Source organism: Lathyrus oleraceus, chromosome 7, assembly GCF_024323335.1.
Source record: "Lathyrus oleraceus cultivar Zhongwan6 chromosome 7, CAAS_Psat_ZW6_1.0, whole genome shotgun sequence".
Taxonomy (NCBI): Eukaryota; Viridiplantae; Streptophyta; class Magnoliopsida; order Fabales; family Fabaceae; genus Lathyrus; species Lathyrus oleraceus.
Genome location: NC_066585.1, coordinates 471,202,723 through 471,224,345, shown reverse-complemented (window position 1 = coordinate 471,224,345; position 21,623 = coordinate 471,202,723). Strand labels below are relative to the sequence as shown.

At 38.0% G+C, this 21,623-nt stretch overlaps 1 protein-coding gene and 1 pseudogene across 1 annotated transcript; one reads left to right on the top strand and one right to left on the bottom strand.

Annotated features, from left to right (window-relative positions):
- Positions 1–3,210: 3,210 nt before the first annotated feature.
- Positions 3,211–6,965, bottom strand: LOC127104396 (DEAD-box ATP-dependent RNA helicase 31-like; annotated as a pseudogene).
- Positions 6,966–13,004: 6,039 nt separating this feature from the next.
- Positions 13,005–18,974, top strand: LOC127105219 (uncharacterized). Its single transcript, XM_051042385.1, has 4 exons — positions 13,005–13,394; positions 13,480–13,658; positions 13,785–17,057; positions 17,295–18,974. The coding sequence occupies exons 1-4, from the start codon at positions 13,028–13,030 to the stop codon at positions 18,789–18,791; spliced, it is 5,316 nt and encodes a 1,771-aa protein (XP_050898342.1). The 5' UTR covers positions 13,005–13,027; the 3' UTR covers positions 18,792–18,974.
- The last annotated feature ends 2,649 nt before the right edge of the window (positions 18,975–21,623 follow it).

Genomic DNA, 21,623 nt, shown 5'->3' with positions numbered 1-21,623 from the left:
TGACAGCTCAGTAGCAGCACTATAAGTAGCAAGGGCTACTTTTTGGAGCCATACTTTTACACCTCCATACTTTTGTACTTTTTAGATATTTTTCCAGCATTGCTCTAGAGATCTTTGTGTTGGTTTATGATCGAGAGATGTTTACCAACTCTTTACCTAGGTTTTCATCCAATCTTGTTTGTTAGCTAGAGATAGTAATGAATGATTTTGTTCACCATAAGGTTGAACCAAAAAGTTGTCATTTTGATAGATTGTGTTAGAGATAAACAATGGATCAAAATGGGAAAACTCACAATGTGTGTTAGAGATAAACACATTGGGAGGACTTTGTGAAATAGTTTATCATCTAAAGGAGTTTATAAGTTTTGTTGATCGAACATATACATGCAAAGTGATCGTCGAACCCTAACTTTGGCAATATTTCTCAAATATTAAAACCAAATCTTTTACCGCATTTTATCACACTTTTATGCAAGATACCGTGACTAAAACCAAAAAACCCCTTGTTACTACGAGTTAAGAATTGAAACAACTGTCGAAAGGCGGCGATATCTCACAATCCCTGTGGAGACGATAACAAAAACCCGACACTAAAAATACAATCAACAATACTCCCCGGCAAAATGAAGTATCTGAAAGAAAAACAAGACCCACATGAATATGGTCAGAAGTATGTTGTCTTGTATAAGTACTCCTAAACATTTCAGACCTAATGCAACCAGATGGGCCACATATGTCATGAATAGAAGCTCTGCAATTGCAGTCAAGAACATGAAACCTGAAGAATTTCGGAGTGGAGTGAAGCCATAAATTCATCATTTTAGAGTATTTGGGTGGGTAGCACATGCTCATGTTCCTGATGCACAAAGGAAGAAGTTGGATGGCAAAATTATTCAATGTATAAATCTTGGTGTGAGTGAAGAGTCCAAGGCCTACAAACTGTATGAACCAAGTGCAAGAAAAGTCATCATTAGCAAATATGTTGTGTTTGAAGAGGCAAAGAGATGGAATTGGGGTAAGAAAAATAAAGCAAGCATAAAAGAGTCACAGGTTCACATGGAGAAATAAAGTGAAGTTGAACTACAAGAAGATGCATGTGTAACTGCTACAAGAGTAGCATAAGAGACACTTAAAGAACTAACAAATGATCAAGGTATTGAAGAGAATAATGGAGAAACAGAAGAAACTGAAGATCCAAAGACAAGTCACAAAATTATGAGACCTCCAAAGTATCTTAGTTACTAAGTAACTGGCTTGGAAAATGAAGAATATGACCAACTACACAACTTTGCAATTTTTAGCTCAAATGATGATCCTACCAACTATGAGGAAGTTGTCAAATTTGAAGTATGGAGAAAAGAAATGGTCTTGAGTTAGAATCCATATAGAAGAGTGACACTTGGGAATTGACCAAACTTCCCAAAGGTTTAAACACTATAGGAGTGAAATGGATTTACAAAATCAAGTACAATGAAAGGGGTGAGGTAGATAAGCACAAGGATAGATTGATAGCAAAAGGGTACTCAAAAAGTCATGGTAATGACTTCAATGAAGTCTTTGCACTTGTGTCCATATGGGGCACCATCAGAATAATACTTGCAGTTGTAGCTAACCAAAGGTGGTGTGAATTCCAACTAGATGTGAATAGTGCTTTCCTGCATGGTGAGCTCAATGAAGGTGTGTACATAAGCCAACATGAAGGATATCACAAGGGCAAGTCTAAACTAGTGTATAAGCTCAAGAAGGCACTTTATGGCCTTAGACAAGCTCCAAGGGTTTGGTATAGCATGATAGAGTCATATTTCAGTGAACACAAGTTTATAAAATGTCCATATAAACACACTTTATTTGTCAAGCATGGTACTCTATGAGAAATTCTCATTGCCAGCCTATATGTGGATGATCTTATCTACACAGATAATGATATGCAAATGATGAAGGAGTTCAAGTAGTCAATAAAGGGAGAAATTGCAATGACTGACTTAGGAACGATGAGATACTTATTGGGAATTGAGGTAAAGCAAGATAATGATGGAAGAGTGCAATAAAGTATGCATTCCTATTGTTCAAGTTTGAAAATTGGTTAAAGATGAAAGAGGTAAAACTTATTATGCCTTAATTTTCAAGTAAATGGTAGGAAGCTTGACGTATCTTCTAGCAACAAGATCTGACATGACATTCTCAATGTGTCTGGTTGTAAGATACATGGAAATGCCCATAGAGATGCATGTAGCTACAGTCAAAAGAATCATGAGGTGCCTGCAAGGCACCTTAGAATTTGGCATACTTTTTGAACAAGGAATTGCAAACAACTTACCGCTATTAGGGTGGACAGACTCTGACTATGCAACTGATGAAGATGATAGGAAAAACACTCCAGATTATGTGTTTAAGATAGGCTTTTGAGCAGTTTCATAGTCCTCAAAGAAGCAATCAATTGTCACCTTATCAACAATTGAAGCAGAGTTTGTAGTTGCATCCTCATGTGTTTGTCAAGGTATATGGCTAAGAAATGTGTTGGCACATTTGAAGATACCTCAGAAGCAAATATCAATCATTTTTTGCACTACGCCAAATAAGGGAAAAGAGGGCGCTTTTTTTGGCCTATAACAGCGCTTTAAAGCGCCCTCTAATCTGGCGCTGGCATAGGTAAAGACAGCGCTTTTTTTCCTGGTGAAAACGCTCTCTAAAGTGGCTCTTTAAGCCCTTTAAGGGCCACTTTAGAGGGCGCTTTTTAAAGAAAGCGCCCTCTAAAGTGGAAACTTTTAAGGGTTTAGAGGACGCTTTTACTGGAAAGCGCCCTCTAAAGTGGAAACTTTTAAGCGTTTAGAGGGCGCTTTTACTGGAAAGCGCCCTCTAAAGTGGAAATTTAAAGGGTTTAGAGGGCGCTTATTTTGGAAAGCGTCCTCTAAAGTGGGTGGTTATTTAAATTTTTTTTTTTTAAAAAGCGCTATATTTTTTTATTTATTTTAGACAACCTGTATATTGAAGCAGTAGACCTAAAACTGTATATTCTTATCATTTTTCAACACACAAAATATTATAAAATAACAATGGGAATGACCAAAGCAAAAACATCAAAATATATTCTTATCATTTTTCAACACACAAAATATAAAACAATTCGAGGTATATGTTTTAAATCATAAACTAATGATTGAATATCTATTTTAGACAGTTTGCATCAGTGATTTACAGTACAAATTCATCTGGCACTGAAGTTTCTGCAGTACTTGTTAAATGATAATTCATCTAGAAGTACAAAATATACAGAAAAAATTACTATGATAGTTGAAATTTAGAAGTTTCAAGTCTTAAAATCAAACTATAAGTGGGGGCATTTCAATTCAAGAACATTTCTCTCTTTCACAAGACTGTTATCAGAAATTGAATGGAAACCTATTTGGAACGTAAACCAGGGATATTTTTAAGCCCCATCTTGCCAAGGACAAGCTTAGGAATAGCTGGAGGGCTATCAAGCCCCATGCATCGACTGAACTCATTTGCAAGCTCCACTAACCTATACTTATCTTTCCCCACTTTCTTGTTAGAGTTGTAGTAACCAAGCCATGCCTGATATGTTGCTTCTTTATTTTTCATCTCCACATTGGATAGAGCCCTTTCCACCTATTAACAATTTAAAATGTAAGTGCATCGTTGGAATCACAGTGAGTTTAATGAACTCGAGGTGGCATTGTAATTTTGCTAAAGCTTTAAAATTTAGCTTTTGCCAAAATCATGGTGACACACCGCGATCCTGCCAAACTCGTAGCTAATCGTTGCTCCACATATTGGTTTGTTTGTCTAAAAACTAGCTAAAGTATTAGAAGAAAATCAATAATTGTCTCCCTTGTATATCCAAGTATACCTTTTTCTTAGTGTCAGGATCAACTGAAGGTACCGGAGCTTTCCCAATAGGTAAATCTTTTGCAGTAGCTAAAAAGAACTCTTCCCAAGGAGCTAGTAGCAGTATGCCCTGCCCTTCTTTTCCTCTTCGCCCCGTTCTACCTAGTCGATGTATATATTATTCTCTATCAGCCGGTAGACCAACCTGTTCATTGTAGAAATAGAAGAAACATGACAATTTGAAATCAATAAAAGCGTTAAATAATTTGGCAAATCATAATCAAAAAGGCTTGCACTTTTAGCAAATGTATGTATTGAGTGTCCTTACGAGTATGAGTTAAACAGGACAGAAATTCATATGGACACCAGCATGCTGGTAATATAGTCACAAGTGAAACAAGGAAGGAGATCCAAGTATACTTGTACAACAAGAGTAACATCTGGATAATCAACTCCACGTGCAGATACATCCGAAGTAACCAAGATGAGACCCTTTGACTTCCGGAATTCATCAGAAACTCTGGTTCTATAACTCTGAGGCTTTCTTGAATGGATTTCTCTCACATTCAAGTTCAACTCCCCAAGGAGATCAGTAACAAGTCTTGTGACAATAGCGGTTGTGCAGAAAACAAGAACCTGATAAACCAATAGCTACATTACATATCCTCCAAATCCATGTAAACATGATTGTAAAAGTTAAACTTTGTTGTCAAATCACAGTTTACTAATCCAAAATACTAATCTAAACAGTTCATAGTGAAAGGACAGAGAAAAAATTAAAATACAGTTGGTTGCAGATTAGAAAGCAAACCTTGTAGTCAACATCATCTGCAATGTGCTCCTTCAGAATAGCATAGAGTACCTTTGATTGGTAGAAGGTGTTTTAGATATTGCTGCCTCCTTTTTCTACATCGAGAAACAAATGGAACAGTTGGTGAAATTTAACCCATAATGCCTAGTCTCCATTGCTAGCATTGCAACACAATAATTATTGTTGAGAATACTCAATAAATGTATGAACCAAGAAAAATGAAACCAAAAATGAACAATAGCGAACGTCAGAAGAGAAACCAAGTAATATGAAGATTAGAAAAATACCTATGGTGTCAAAATCGAACAGCTAACAACGAATTAATAGAAGGAGGAAACGTTGTAGATCTAACAGAGGTGGAAGGAGAACGCCTTAGAAGTAGCGAAAATCGTAGCAGTGAGAACCCTAACGTGAAAAAGAACGAAAATAACAGAGACTGAAATAACAAAACGCGCAGTATGTTATAATTTTAATGTTTACTAAAGGGGACCTTAGAGGGCGCTTGTGGAAAAAAAGCGCCCTCTAAAGGGGGCCTAAGAGGGCGCTTATGAAAGCGCTCTCTAAGGCTTTCCAAAAGCGCTTTATAAACTGGAAATGCACATGGACTTATAGAGCGTTTTTTTAAAAGCGCCCTCTAAGGGTAACCTTAGAGGGCGCTTTCTAAAAAGCGCCCTGTATTGTTGTCCCTCTATCTCCTCCTTATTTTTTCGCTTCACCTTAGAGGGCGCTTTATTACAAAAGCGCCCTCTAAAGTGCGTTGTCTATTCCAGTTGTTCGCTCCTTATTTTTTCGCTTCACTTTAGAGTGCGCTTTTGTAATAAAGCGCCCTCTAAGGTGCGCTGTCTATTCCAGTTTTTGGCGTAGTGTTGTGACAACAGTTCCTCAATCAAGCTATCGAACAATCCTATCATGCATGGAAGGTGTAAACACATAGATGTCATATTTCATTCTCTCAGGAACCTGACCAATGATGGAGTTGTAGTGCTGAAGCATTGCAGCACTCATGAACAACTGACAGACATCCTATAAAGCCATTAAAACTTGAGTCATTTGTCAAATTGAGGGAGGGCTTAGGAATGTCAATGTATTACTTGATTTCTTGTGATAATAGTCAAAGTAAAAGAGGGTTTATAGTGTATAGTTTATTATGATTGGTTATAAGTCGGTTGTATAGTTTGTTGTGTTAGTTACAAATTCCTTGTTGTTCAAGTAATGATGAAAACTCTATACATATGTTGTGTGTAAGAACAGTTATGCCTAATAATATACAGGAGAATAACAAACAAACTTATGAATATAGTTTATTACCAACATATTGTGAAACAAATTACAACTAATCTTTAATGCATCCCATATTAATTTTTAACCAGACCACTATCTTATAAAAGGACAAAACAAAAAATTCAAAAAGGTGACGACAAATTGACAACAATCATTGGAACTTCCGCTATAAACCAGTCATGGTTCTCATGAAATGAAACATTTAAGCGGCAATATATAATGTGCGCTGATTCGTATCTTCAAAAGTATAATCCATTAATCTGAGTTTAATTAACAAAAAAACTTCATCTTCTGCTTTCATTCTAGTATCTGAAAAAGCCATTAATTATGTAATAAAATAATTATTCGTCTGACTTATTCTTAAGTCTAGAAGAAACCCAACTTCATCTTCTGCTTTCATTCTAGTATCTGAAAAAGTCATTAATTATGTAATAAAATAATTATTCGTCTGTCTTGTTCTTAAGTCTAGAAGAAACCCGACTTTTAATGCATGAATGAATATCCTAGTTTGAAAAGTTCATAATTATCAGCATGTAGATGGATTCTTCAAACGTTACATTTAGCATGAAGCTGAATTTATAAGAATCTAAAATGGAATATCTTATGATTCTTTAACATGTTGCATTCTCCTAGCTTGGCCCTTTGTTTATATATAAGTTAAGACTTAATTAAGAGCAATTAATGAACTCAGTAATTCATTACAACTTACAAGCACTTTTTGGCATCCACTTTGAACACTTCTGAGGTATTATAAAATTTATCTGCCCAAAATGTTGTTGAAATTTCTTCATGTCTCTTAGTCATTTTTTTAATAAGTTTTTCTCATAGAAATGTTGAACTTTAATCCAAGCAACATTTGTGTTATTCATATTATATCACATCAACTCACATTATAGCAAGGTGTGTTTGGATTGGTTTATTCAAGTTTAACTTCTAACATAAGTACTTTAAGTGCATGTGAGATAGTTTCTATAAGTTTATGAAAATAACTTATGACAGGCATAAAAGATGTTTTCACCTGCATCATGTTTTTCAGGGCCGTCTTAAGTTGTTGGAAACTCTGTGTATGTTAACTATGGTTCAACTGTGACAAAACAACTAGGGTTAAAGTAAGGTGTTGGAACTGATTTTATCTGATTCTACCAGGTTTCAAAGATTGCTAGTTATATTTTCAAATTAAAAAAATGGACACAGAAAAATCAATAGAAGACCAATTCTCCAAGCTACATCCTTCTTTACCAGAAAACACAAGAATCGGAATAATCGGTGCCGGTCCAAGCGGCTTATCAGCTGCTTATGCATTAGCCAGGCTTGGTTATAAGAATGTTACAGTCTTGGAGAAACATCACACAGTTGGTGGCATGTGTGAATCAGTAGAAATTGAAGGTATGTCATAGTTTAGTTTCACACTCTACCTGGTTCTAAATGGTTTCGGGTCGTGTAAAATGTGATCCATGTGATCACAGTTGTGGTTGCGGTATGCAATTTACAACTACGCGTTGAAGTGGTAATTGATTTTGAATGTGTGCAAATGTCTCTATACAGGAAATGTTTATGATTTGGGAGGACAAGTTCTTGCTGCAAGCAGTGCTCCGGTGATCTTTCATTTGGCGAAAGAGACGGGTTCGGCATTCGAAGAAATGGATTCGCACAAGCTTGCCGTTGTTGATCATTCTTCAGGAGAATATCAAGATATTAAAGTTGCTGATGATTATGTATCTGTTATGTCACTTACATTGGAAATACAAGTTAGTTTATAATCTTTCGAATATCAATCGGATCGGATCATAGAGATTGTTCCATTCTCCGCTGACTTGAAATTTGAATGATGCTGTTGTTGATTGTCATTGTGATGTTGACAGGAAAAAGTGAAGAATTGTGGTCGAATCGGGGTTCACGCTGTTAGCGACATTGCTTCGGACTTAACTCCGGAGTATGTAGAGTGTCATGGACTCAAATCTGTTCCTAAATCTGTAGCTTATGGTTACACTGCTTCAGGATATGGGTTTGTTCAAGACATGCCTTATGCATACCTTCATGAATTTACTCGAACATCAATGGCCGGAAAAATACGACGATTTAAAGATGGATATACAAGTCTTTGGAAGAAGATAGCTGAATCACTTCCTTTGAGACTTCTATGTAACACTGAAGTACTGTCAATCAAGCGGAACTCAGACAGGGTCATGGTTCGTATCAAGAACATAAATGTAGTTGAATCATTGGAATTCGATAATATTGTAATTGTATCTCTGTGTGTCTAATATGATCACACATGGTGTATATTTATATGCAAATAGGGAATATACAATAGGAAATAATATCAATTATAGTTATGACTAATTGAATATCAATCAATACTAATTGATTGATAACATATTCTTAACACTCCCCCTCAAGCCGGATCGTATATATTGTATGATCCGAGCTTGTTACAAATATAATTCACTCGAGAACCCTTGAGAGACTTGGTAAACATATCAGCCAATTGATCTTCAGATTTGACAAATTCCGTGGTTATTTCTCCCGACAGTACCTTGTCTCTTACATAGTGACAATCTATTTCTATATGCTTGGTCCGTTCATGGAAAACCGGATTGGACGCAATGTGGAGTGCCGCTTGATTGTCGCATATGAGTTTTGTGTTCTGAAGGTCACCGAACCTAAGTTCTGAGAGCAAATTCTTAAGCCAAGCAAGTTCTTTTGAGGCTGCTGCCATAGCCCGATATTCAGCTTCAGCACTAGATAATGCAACTGTGTTTTGTTTCTTGCTTCTCCATGAGATCATATTCCCTCCAATAAGAACACAATATCCAGAAGTGGATCTCCTATCCGACGGTGATCCTGCCCAATCTGCATCTGAGTAACAAGTGATTTTAGCATCACCCTTATCTTCATATAATAGGCCTTTTCCTGGTGCATTCTTTATATATCTGAGAATCCGAATAACGGCATTCCAATGAGTATCACAAGGAGCATTAAGGAATTGACTCACAATACTCACTGCAAAAGTAATATCCGGTCTGGTGACGGTAAGATAATTGAGTCTACCCACTAGACGTCGATATCTTCCCGGGTCTTTCAACAACTCCCCCTGACCCGGAAGAAGCTTGACATTGGGATCCATAGGAGTATCAATCGGACGACAGTCAAGCATACCAGTTTCAGTTAGGATGTCTAATGCATACTTACGTTGGTTAATTGCAATGCCTGATGAGGACTGTGCAACCTCAATACCTAAGAAGTATCTGAGTGGACCCAAATCTTTTGTCTGAAAGTTTTTGAAAAGATGAGTTTTGAGTCGCTGAATAGCGTCTGTATCGTCTCCAGTGATAACAATGTCATCAACATAAACCACAAGAAAGATGTGTTGTCCGTTGGAAGAGTGAAGGAAGAAAACAGAATGATCTGCTTCACATCTAGTCATACCAAACTGTATCAAGGCAGAGCTGAAGCGACCAAACCAAGCACGTGGAGATTGTTTTAGCCCATAAAGAGATCGATTGAGCCGACAAACAAATCTTGAATTACCAGGAATAGTAAAACCTGGAGGTTGATCCATATACACTTCCTCCTCCAATTCTCCGTGTAAGAATGCATTTTTAATATCCAACTGATGAAGCGACCAATGATTAATAGCAGCCAATGCAAGGAAGAGACGGACTGAACTAATCTTGGCCACTGGAGAAAAGGTGTCACCATAATCAAGGCCAAATATTTGTGTGTATCCCTTGGCTACCAAACGAGCTTTAAAACGATCAATCTGACCATCTGGTCCAATTTTCACTGTATAAACCCATCGACAGCCCACTGTAGTTTTGTCTGGAGGTAAAGGAACAATGTCCCAAGTGTTATTTGAATGCAATGCAGTCATTTCTTCCACCATCGCCTGACGCCAATTGGGATCAGTCATAGCTTCACCTGTAGACTTAGGAATAGACACAGAATCCAAAGCAGACACAAAAGAAACATAGGAAGTAGATAGACGGTCATAATTTAAAGCACAAACATATTTAGGATTTGGATTATGAGATCGAATACCTTTTCGTAATGCTATTGGAAGGTCAAGTTCAGGTGACGTAGCTGGAGGAACAATTGGAGTAGGAGATGGTGCTGGTGGATCAATATCATCTCTAACTGCCGATGGACGCGTTGTGCGTCGCTGATATACCTGCAAAGGAGGTTTAATGGGTGTGGGGATGACAGAAGGGATATCTTGATCATCTAAATTACAAATCTCCTGGGAGGACGAAGAGGCAGAGAAAAAAGGAGAACCTTCAAAAAATGTTACATCGGAAGAGACAATATACCGTTGAAGTTGAGGACAAAAACAACGATATCCCTTTTGTATACGTGAGTAGCCTAGAAAAATACATTTGAGAGATTTAGCGGAAAGTTTGTCTTTACCTGGATTAAGATCATGAACAAAGCATGTGCAACCAAACACACGAAGGGGAATGGGGTAGAGATCGTGTTCCGGATTCAAGATAGAGTATGGAATCTGATCTTGAAGGACCGAGGAAGGCATTCGGTTGATAAGGTGACATGCGGTGAGGAGAGCATCACCCCAAAAACGAGAGGGTACATTGTGGTGAAGAAGAAGAGTCCGTGCAGTTTCAACTAAATGACGATTCTTCCGTTCAGCAACACCGTTCTGTTGTGGTGTATGAGCACATGATGATTGGTGAATAATTCCCTGTAATGTTAAAAAAGATTGAAACTGGGATGACATATATTCACGAGCATTATCTGTGCGTAAAATTTTAATGGTAGTATTAAACTGATTTTTAATTTCAGCATAAAACTCTTGGAATATACGGAAAACATCTGAACGATTTTTCATTAGAAATAACCAAGTGCATCGTGAGTAATCGTCGATGAACGTTACAAAGTAATAGTATCCTAAAGTAGACTTCACACGACTAGGACCCCAAATATCAGAGTGAACTAAAGCAAAAGGTGATGCAACACTTTTATTTACTCGTTGACAATAAGTACTACGAGTATGTTTGCCTAATTGACAGGACTGACACTCAAAAGAAGAAAGCTTAGAAAGACTAGGAACTAAAAGACGCATTTTATTTTGACTAGGGTGACCCAAACGTTGATGTGTGAGTTCTTGAGAAGCAATAGAAGCACAGGCCACCGGTGGAGAAAGATGATATAATCCTCCAGCTTCACTCCCTGCTCCAATCGTCCGTCCTGTACGTCGATCCTGGATATGAACAGAATTAGCATTAAAAAGAACTGAACAATCAAGAGTACGAATAAGCTTGTGAACAGATATTAGATTAAAGGGACAACCAGGAATGTAAAGGACGGACTCTAAAGACAAGTTTGGAAGTGGATGTGCCTGACCAAGGCCTTGAACTTTGGCTTTAGAACCATCCGCCACAGTGACAGAAGGCAAAGAATCAGAATAAGACAAATGAGATAAAAGAGATTTATTACCAGTTATATGATCAGATGCCCCAGAGTCAAGGACCCAAGGACCAAGTGAAGATGTAGAGACAAAAGCTACAGGATTACCCGACTGAGCAACAGCGGCAGATGATGATTGTTGATGGGCTGCTTTGTATTGGAGGAAATCATTGTAATCAGCGGCGGGAATAGTGACATCTTTAGTGATATCCGGTTGAGCAACAGCAGCGATCCGTGGTTGTCGTTGTTGTTCTCTTGCCTTTGTACGACAATCGGCTTCAATGTGACCGTAACGATTGCAATAGTTACAACGAATACTTTGACGTCCACCTCGTCCACCGGTTCGTCCACCACGACCGTGATAGTGGGAAGCAAGAGCAGATGATTCAGTGGGAGAGGAAGTAGGGACCGGTCCAAAAGCATGAGGTGTAGCCAAGCGTAACAATTGTTCACTAACTGCTTCATAGTTAGGAACGTTGGTACCTGATAAAATCTGATTCCGAACGGAATCAAGTTCAGATGGCAGTCCAGCAAGTGCCATGACCATGAAATACTTACTTTGTTGTTCAGCATAAGTTGTTGCATCTTTTGTAAAGGGCATTAAGGTTGTGAAATTTGCCTTTAACGCATCAAGCTGAGTTAGATAGCCTTGCATATCCATATTCTCCAATTTCAAAGAGCGGAGTTTGGTGATGACACTGTAAAGATTATGGACATCATTTGAGAAGACTTTCTTGGCCTTTTCCCAAACCTCGTAGCAAGTGGTATAGGCTTGGTACTGTGCTTGGAGATTAGTTGTTATGGAAAACCATAACACAGTGCATAGAGAAGCATCGGTTTGTTTCCACTTATCGCGTTTGGCGGCGAGAATAGTATCGGCTTTTGTAGTTAAGTGATCCTCATATCCCTGACCGTGAAACCACATCTTGACAGCACCAGCCCATATGTTGTAGTTGGCTGTTCCGGTCAGTTTCTCACACGGAATAAGTGGAATTTTAGTGAACATGATGGAATCGGTATCTCCCATGATATTTGATGGCTCGGAACGAAAAACCGAGAGCAGATCTGGAAAAACGGCGACGGCTGGGGGCAGCGGATGCGCGGCTGATTGTCCGGCGCGTGAGATTCACGTGCGATGAAGGAGAGACGTGTGCGGATGCGTGCGGCGGCGGAAGGCAGTGAATCTGGCCGATCTGTAGGAGACGATTCCGGCGTATAGGAATCTCGCCGAAAAGTCGACAGGAGCGGCGGAGATGGCGGCGGCGCTGTGGGTGGCCGGAAAGAAAAAGAGAAAAAAAATATATATATATATATATTTTTATTTTGTGGAAGACAGTAGGTCAACCAGCTCTAGATACCATATTGTAATTGTATCTCTGTGTGTCTAATATGATCACACATGGTGTATATTTATATGCAAATAGGGAATATACAATAGGAAATAATATCAATTATAGTTATGACTAATTGAATATCAATCAATACTAATTGATTGATAACATATTCTTAACAGATAAGATCATAATTTCTGGTTCATTTCCATTAAATTATGGAAGAATTTACCGATCACCTTCTACTTTCATAGGTATTTAGACTTCTCACCGACACATATTTTTATGTAAATTTTTTGTTTCTTTCTTCAGCGTGGTAACTTATTGAACAAGTCTTATGGCAGAATGCGAAAAAGAAGTGATGGATGCAAGTGACCTTGAAAAGGATTTATTCAGCAAAGTCGAGACAAACGACTACTACACCACTGTTTTGAAGATCAAAGGGCTCGAACATTTTCCTATTGGATTTTATTATTTTAGTAAATATATGGAAGATCCCAGCACAATAGGAAATCCAGTTGCAATGCAGAAATTTTATGATGACAGTAATATATTCTTGTTCTGGTCCTACGGAAACTCGGTTGACATTAAAGGACCAACTGTCAAGGAGCTCGCAATGAAGACAGTAGAAGCCATGGGAGGAGAAGTCGAGAGTTTCATTCTTCAACGCTGCTTTAAATATTTTCCTCATGTTAGCAGCCAAGGTATTTCGTGTATTTTATTTTTCGATTTCACTTTTCAAATCCATCTTTCAATTCCAAGTCTCTAAATTTCGAAGCTTTAATGCAGATATGAAAGATGGATTCTATGAAAAGTTTGAATCAGAGCTTCAAGGATCAAATTGTACTTATTATGTAGGTGGGCTTATGGCATTTGAGCTTACAGAAAGGAACTCATCTTATGCCATGGCTCTAATTTGCAAGAACTTTGCCAATAGAAATGATTTGCCAACATTTCCTTACACTAAGGTAATTTATCATTTCTATATACTTTATAGATCTTAGACAGGCATAAAAGAGTGTTGAAAAGAGAGTGTTATTAGCATTGCTGTTTTCCAAATAGACCTGCACCTAATAGAAGTATGTCTTATGCAGAATTTGTTTCCCTTGCAAACTGAGCTACAGAAGAAGAACCCTAGAGAATTAGATGAATTGCCAGAAGTGAAATTTCCTAATTTGCCTACTTTGAATAGCTACTTAAAGTACTGGGGGACTCATCCAATCACTCAAAATAGGACTCTTTACACATGGACTAATGAAGAAGGGAATCCTGTGAGCCGCAGGACCTTTCGAGAACAACATTTTTATTCTTCTTGTGTTGCTCACAAGCTCTTGACGAGCCAAAATCCAGTTATCAAGCCCGGTGACCGAGTTCTGCTCGTCTACGTCCCCGGTTTAGATTTTATAGATGCGTTCTTTGGATGCATAAGAGCTAGAGTCTTGCCGGTCCCAATTATTCCCCCGGATCCCATGCAAAGAAGTGGACAGGCGCTAATGAAAATTGAAAGCGTTGCAAAATCATGTGGCATTGTCGCGATTTTGTCAACAATAGCTTATCACTCAGCCGTCCGTGCAGGTTCATTGAAAAATTTGATTTCACTAACACGGAAAAATGGGAAGTCATCCAGCCGTTGGCCAAATCTTCCGTGGTTGCATACTGATACCTGGGTCAAGAATTCTAAGAGCATTGTTTTGGAGCATCTTGATGATCAAAACGAACCACATCCTGACGATACATGTTTCTTGCAGTTTACCTCGGGATCAACTGGTGATGCTAAAGGAGTCATGATCTCTCATGGAGGGCTAATTCATAATGTGAAGTTGATGCAAAGTAGATACAAAAGTACCTCAAGGACTAAACTGGTAAGTTGGCTTCCTCAGTATCATGATATGGGGCTTATTGGAGGACTTTTTACCTCTCTTGTTAGTGGTGGATCTGCGATTTTATTTTCACCAATGACATTTATCAAGAAGCCAATGTTATGGCTTGAAATCATCAGCAAGTATCAAGCAACTCATAGTGCCGGCCCTAACTTTGCCTTCGAGTTACTGATTCGAAGATTAGAGTCTGACAAGGATAAGATACGGAATTTAGACCTTTCATCTTTGGTTTTTCTTATGGTTGCGGCTGAACCAGTGAGACAGAAGACCCTGAAAAGATTCATTGAGTTAACAACTCCTTTCGGCTTATCTCAAAAGGTGATGGCTCCTGGATACGGCTTGGCAGAAAATTGTGTATTTGTAAGCTGTGCATTTGGAGAAGGTAAGCCTATTATTGTTGATGGGCACGGAAGAGTTTGTTGTGGGTATGTTCGTCCAGCGGATAAAGATATCGACATTAGAATTGTTGATCCAGACACTTGCGAAGAGTTTCGTGAAGACGGGACAGAGGGAGAAATCTGGATTAGTAGTCCAAGTGCAGGAGTAGGATACTGGGGAAGGGAAGAATTGAGTCAGAAAACTTTCAGGAATGAACTTACAAATCATCCCGGACGTAACTACACAAGAACCGGAGACTTGGGACGAATAATAGATCAGAAGCTATTCATCACTGGAAGAATCAAGGATCTTATCATTGTTGCGGGAAGAAACATTTACTCGTCTGACGTGGAAAAGACAATTGAGACTTCATCTGAATTTCTGCGTCCTGGTTGTTGTGCTGTCATTGGTGTCCCTGAGGAAATTCTATCAGCAAAAGGGATTTCCATTCCAGATGGCTCTGATCAGGTTGCCTTGGTTGTGATTGCAGAAGTAAGGGATGGTAAGCCAGTTAGCAAGGATGTGATCGACAGCATAAAGATGCGTGTGGCAGAAGAACATGGAGTCAGTCTTGCTTCGGTCAAGTTGATAAAGCCTAGAACCATCAGCAAAACTACATCGGGAAAGATCAAGAGATTTGAATGTATCAAACAATTTACAGACGAGACACTGCACTTGGTACCTCTACGTACAAAACCTACGATGACAAAGAAATCTAAGGTATGGTCATTTACTACATCAACCTTCCGAGCAGAAAAAACGTTCCAACTACAGCTAGTAAAAAGTGCACCTGCAGATAGTAAGAGGATCAATAAAAGTGACATTGTAGAGTTTCTGAAAGTTCTTATTTCTGAGCAGACTGGAATACCAATCAACAACGTCTCAGTCACAGACAACCTCACATCCTACGGAATTGACTCAATTGGTGTCGTTAAAGCAACTAAAAAACTCTCAGATTTCCTTGGAACACCAGTTGCAGCTATTGATGTTTTCACTGCATCATGCATCCTTGAATTGGCTAGCTTCTCAGAGGATCTTCTGTCAAAGACTCAGCCTCAGATGGCGAGAAGTATACCTGTCCCTATTAAAAGGATCAACAAGAACGACATCGTAGAGTTTTTGAAAGTGCTTATCTCTGAGCAGACTGGAGTACCAATCGACAACATCTCAGTCACAGACAACCTGACATCCTATGGAATCGATTCAATTGGTGTGGTTAAAGCAACTCAAAAACTCTCAGATTTTCTTGGAACACCAGTTGCAGCAATAGATGTTTTCACTGCGTCCTGCATTCAAGAATTAGCTAATTTCTCTGAAGATCTTCTATCAAAGACTCAGACTCAGCTTTCAAACAATCCACCCGATGTTCCAGAAGCGGAAATTGATTCAACTGAATCAGTTGTGGAGGTATCCAAGTCTCGTCAGTTGGGTATCCGTTTACTTCAATTCCTGGCTCTTATTTATATCTCAATCATGCTGGCCTCTCCTGCTTATCTATCCATAACTGCTTTTTTAAACTCCAGCCTATGTGCCAATAAATCAGTAGCTGGAGTTCCTTGGTTAAATTACATAATTTCGCTGGTTTTTGCACCTCTTGCTTGGATTCTTTGCATTGCTTCTACTTGCATTTGCATTTCAGTGTTTGGAAGTTCTTTATTGGGGCTAAACTATGATCTTACCTCGGAAATCTCCATCTATTCAATGGATTTTGTCAAGTGGTGGGCACTATATAAGACTCAAGAAATTTCCTCTAAAATTTTGGCAACACATCTCAGAGGAACAGTGTTTCTGAACTATTGGTTTGAGATGTTGGGTGCAAGAATTGGATCATCAGTTCTTCTTGATACAGTTGACATCACAGACCCGGCTCTGGTGTCAATCGGAGACGAAGTTATTGTTGCGGAAGGTGTTTTGGTTCAAAGCCATGAGGTAAAGAAAGGAGTTCTAAGTCTCCACCCCATTAGGATTGGAAATTGTTCTTCTATTGGACCTTATGCTGTTGTTCAAAAAGGAAGTGTTGTTGGAGAAAGTGTTGAACTACAGGCTTTGCAAAAGGTTGGAGGAGGTGAACATGTGCTAAAGCCAAATAACCTTGATAATATTGATAAGGTATGTTCTCTATAGCACTAACACCTGAAAAAAGATGCGTCAGTGTCAGTGTTAGTGTCGTGTTTCAGGTGTCCGTACTTCATAGGGTATTGTTCCATTAGACAATGCTTACATAAACACGGTATATACTCAATTAAGTTGTTTATCCCAACAGAACTTATATCTACATCATAAATTAAAGACACAAGATAATTGAAGTTTGAACTATTAACTAATACCATAACATTTTTATTTCAGAATGCAGATCTTCCTGTTATTAACAGCAAAACTCAATATGATACCATCTACCACTTTATGGGGATCTATCTTGTTGGTTTTCTCTCCTCACTTGCTGCAGCCATTGCATATTTCTTATATATCAAATTCTCCAAGCATCCTCCATCACTCCAACACTTTTCATTTGTTTGCATATGTGGCGCTTTTCACTGGATCCCGTTTACCGTCATTGCATATGCTTCCATGTTCTATGATGTCCCATCAAACCCCATCACCTTTGCCATTTCATTTACTGGCGCCTACTTGCTTCATAGTCTCATACTCATCATTCTAACCGCTGTTCTCACTCGTCTCCTCATACGTAACCAAAACCAAACCGAATTCAAAACCTGGCTTCAATGCCGAATGAACATTTCCTGCCACCTTAGATGTGCTAAGCTTCTCTCAGGAACAGAAGCCTTCTGCGTATATTTACGCATTATGGGAGCAAAAATTGGCAAGCATTGTTCCATTAGAGCCATCAACCCAGTTTCAAATCCAGAGTTAATGTCAATTGGCGCCGGAGTCCATCTAGGAGATTTTAGCAAAATGATTACAGGGTTTCATTCTTCCAACGGATACACTCGTGGAAAAATCGAGGTTCAAGACAACTCGGTTATTGGAAGTCAAAGCCTAATTCTCCCTGGTTCTCTCATCCAAAAGAATGTGATCCTTGGTGCACTTTCAGTAGCTCCAATGAATTCTACACTCCAAGAGGGTGGTTTATATATTGGTTCACAATCCCATATAGCTAACTTAACTTCACCATTGCACAAACAAGACTCACCAAAAGTAACCTTCACATTGACAAGGAAATGGTATCAAACCTTCTCATCACTTTTCATTCAGCCATTTCTACAGACAGTTTTACCTCATATCTTACTAGGATTAGCAATTTATGCTCCTTTGAACTTGATTTTCCACCTAAAGAACATCAAAAAAGTTCCAATCTTTTGGCTACTTCCTTTGATATGGATTCTCTCAGGTACTATGGCTGCATTAACATGTGTTATAGCGAAATGGGTTCTTGTAGGAAGGAAGAAAAAAGGCGAAGAAGTGTCTATATGGAGTAAAAGCATAATCTTGGATAGTACATGGCAAGCTATAAGAACATTAACAGGTGATTATTTCATGGAAATGACATGTGGGTCATTTATGTTTGTGAAATGGATGAAGGTGATGGGTGTTGATGTAGATATGGATGATGGTGATGTTTATGTTGATAGCATGGGAGCATTGTTGAACCCTGAGATGGTGAAGATAGAGAGAGGTGGTTGTGTGGGAAAAGAAGCATTGTTGTTTGGACATATATATGAAGGTGATGAAGGAGGGATGGTAAAGTTTGGAGAGATTAAGGTTTGTGAAGATGGGTTTGTTGGGAGTAGAGCTATGGTTATGCCTGGTGTGAGATTGGAGAATGGGGCTAATGTTGGTGCTTTGTCACTTGTAATGAAAGGAGAAGTTGTTAGGTCAAGGTGAAAATGTTGACTAGTGTTTTGTTTATGTTTTGGAATATGTGGTTTGGAGTTTGATAAGAGTGAAGATTGGTAAATCTGGTTTATCATCTAGGAGAAGTGAATAAATTCAACATATAGTGTGAAATTTCACTCGAGTTCCACATGTATGTTGATATTGTTGGAATCTGGTTGTAATATATAAAGCATAAGTGTTACTCAATTCAATTAAATCGAATCCTCTTTGTCATTAAATGAGGAGTAATGACTTGAGACGTGTCAAACAAAACCAAGCAAATTATCTGAATTTCAATCATTAAACTATTTGACAAACAATAATTAAATAAAATATATACCATAAGGGATGGAGAAGCACTCTAAGAAAATCCAAAAATATCTTGGAAAATTCAAAAATGTATTTTTGAACATATCCATTGCACACCAAATACACGCGTAAATGAACCACATCCTTTTTTTTTACCTTAAATTGATACGAAGATACTCTTTTGTATTAACCATATGTAGACTCATGCATTCCTAACTAGGACACATTCATTTTTCCTTAAATTGATCTGGATATACACTTTTGTATTCATCATATATGCACTACATACATTTCTAACTGAGACACACTTATTTTGTTTTAAATTGATCCGAAGATACACTTTCGTATTAATCTTATATGCGCCTCATGCATTCCTAACTGAGACACTCATTTTGTTTTAAATTGATCTGGAGAGACATTTATGTATTAGGTTACGGAGATGCACTTCCACATTCCCCCTTAACAGTAAATTGATCTAGATATTTTTTTATGAAACACACTGATGTAATAGACCATGTATTAAAGCTACACTATAATAATATTTTTTTATAAACTAAATCATACACTTCATGCATAAGATAAAAACGTCATATATTAATAAATCAATTCATAATACAGTCACGATAACAAAGTAACAAATGATAATAATATCCATAATGTTTGATACAAATACTACATGATACAAATACTACACTACTGCATATGTCGGAATCCCATGTTCCTTTGTTGCTTCATGTACTGCAGTTCCGTTCGTGCCTCAGTAAGAACGACGTCTACAATGTCCCTCCCTAGAGAGCCTTCCAAAAATACTCATTTGTCTATACCCACTAGCGTAAGATCCAAGATGAAGGTGAGAAAAACAAGAAAGGGGGGTTTGAATTGTTTTGGAAAATAAGCACTTTTTAAAATAAAAACCACACAAGGAATTTATACTGGTTCGCTTATAACACAAAGCTACTCCAGTCCACCCGGCCAAGGTGATTTCGCCTTCAACAAGGACTTAAACCACTAATCTTGAAAGATTGATTACAAACAACGTCTAAGAGAAGGATCTCTTAGTCCTCTCAAGTATACAGACTGCGAAGAGTCACTTGAGGAAATACAACAAAGATAAAGACTTATGTAATCTAGAGTGCTTCTAAAATAAGCAAATATTACAACAGTAAGAACAAAAAGTGTTTCACGTTCTAAGGAAAAGCTTTATGAAGATTGAGAGAATAAAACGTTTTTATGCGTGTTGATGTTTCAGTATGTTCTCTATATTTCTTAATGTTGATTGCAGTCCTTTATATAGGAGTGAAGTAGTCGTTGAAATTTATGGCAAATAATTTGAATTAATGCCATAACTTATATAGCTTCTTGCCAACACTACTTTTTCTCCTCGAATGACTTCTTTCCAAATATAGTTCCTTTTCATTTGAATTTGGAGTTAACGTCTCTTTCTGTATTAGGAAATCTATTTCCAAGCCTTTATTTGAAGTTAACGTTACTCTTTCTTTATTAGGAAATCCATGATCAGAGTCTTCATGTTTCTGGGAATCTTGGAATCTTGCTATCTAACTTCTGATGTTGATCTCTTTTGAGTTCTGATGGTTTCTTCAGATAGCGCTGAGAGCTTCTGGAGTTTGACATACCGTTGTTCAGAGTCAGAACTTCTAGAGCGTACTTCTTGTTCAGATGCTTCTGATATTTTGCTGTTTTGCTCAGAGTTAGACTTTCTTGAACGTGTTTCTACTTCTGGTCTTCTGATAATTTGTATCTGATATGATTCTGTATCTGATGACGTCATCAGATCTCTTCCTTCTTTCCTTAGAACCCTGCACACTTAGAAACTTTTCGTTAGGGTGCCATTTTTGGTTTCATCCTTTGTTATCATCAAAATCATGGAATCTGTTGTAGAACAATTTTTGTTCTTACAATCTCCCCCTTTTTGATGATGACAAAACAAACTCAATTAGCAGATGAAACATAAACAATATCAGATCAGATAGACAAGAGCTCCCCCTGAGATAGGCTAGGGAGTTCAGAAGTCCTTACCAGAGCTTCCAAGCAATGAGGTTTCTTGATACCTTCTGCAATTTCTTAAGTCTAGTGTTAGATAAATTTATTTTTAAGAAAAATATGTTGCAGAGTGCTTAAGGTATTTAGACAGTATTTTCATCAGAGCTATTAATGACTTCTCCCCCTTTTTGTCAGAATCAAAAAGACATAGCAAAAAAAAGAAATTCAAGTGAAAAGCATTATATTCAGATAAAAAGGCAACAGAAACAAGGGCAAAAAGAACAAGTAAACATCAGAAACAAGGAAAGCAAGACAACATGCAAACAAAATCCTAAGTGCCTAGGGGTTGGGAGGCGGAGGCATTCTCTGAAGCAGTTGAGCTAGCATGTTCTGAATGTTGTCGTTGACAGTGTCTTGTTTATCCATTCTGGCACGGAGTTCCTTCTGATCTTTCTTCAGTTCTTCCAGCGTCTGGAGAACCATAGGAACAACAGATGAGGACTCCCCCTGAGTCAGAGCCTACTGTGCTTC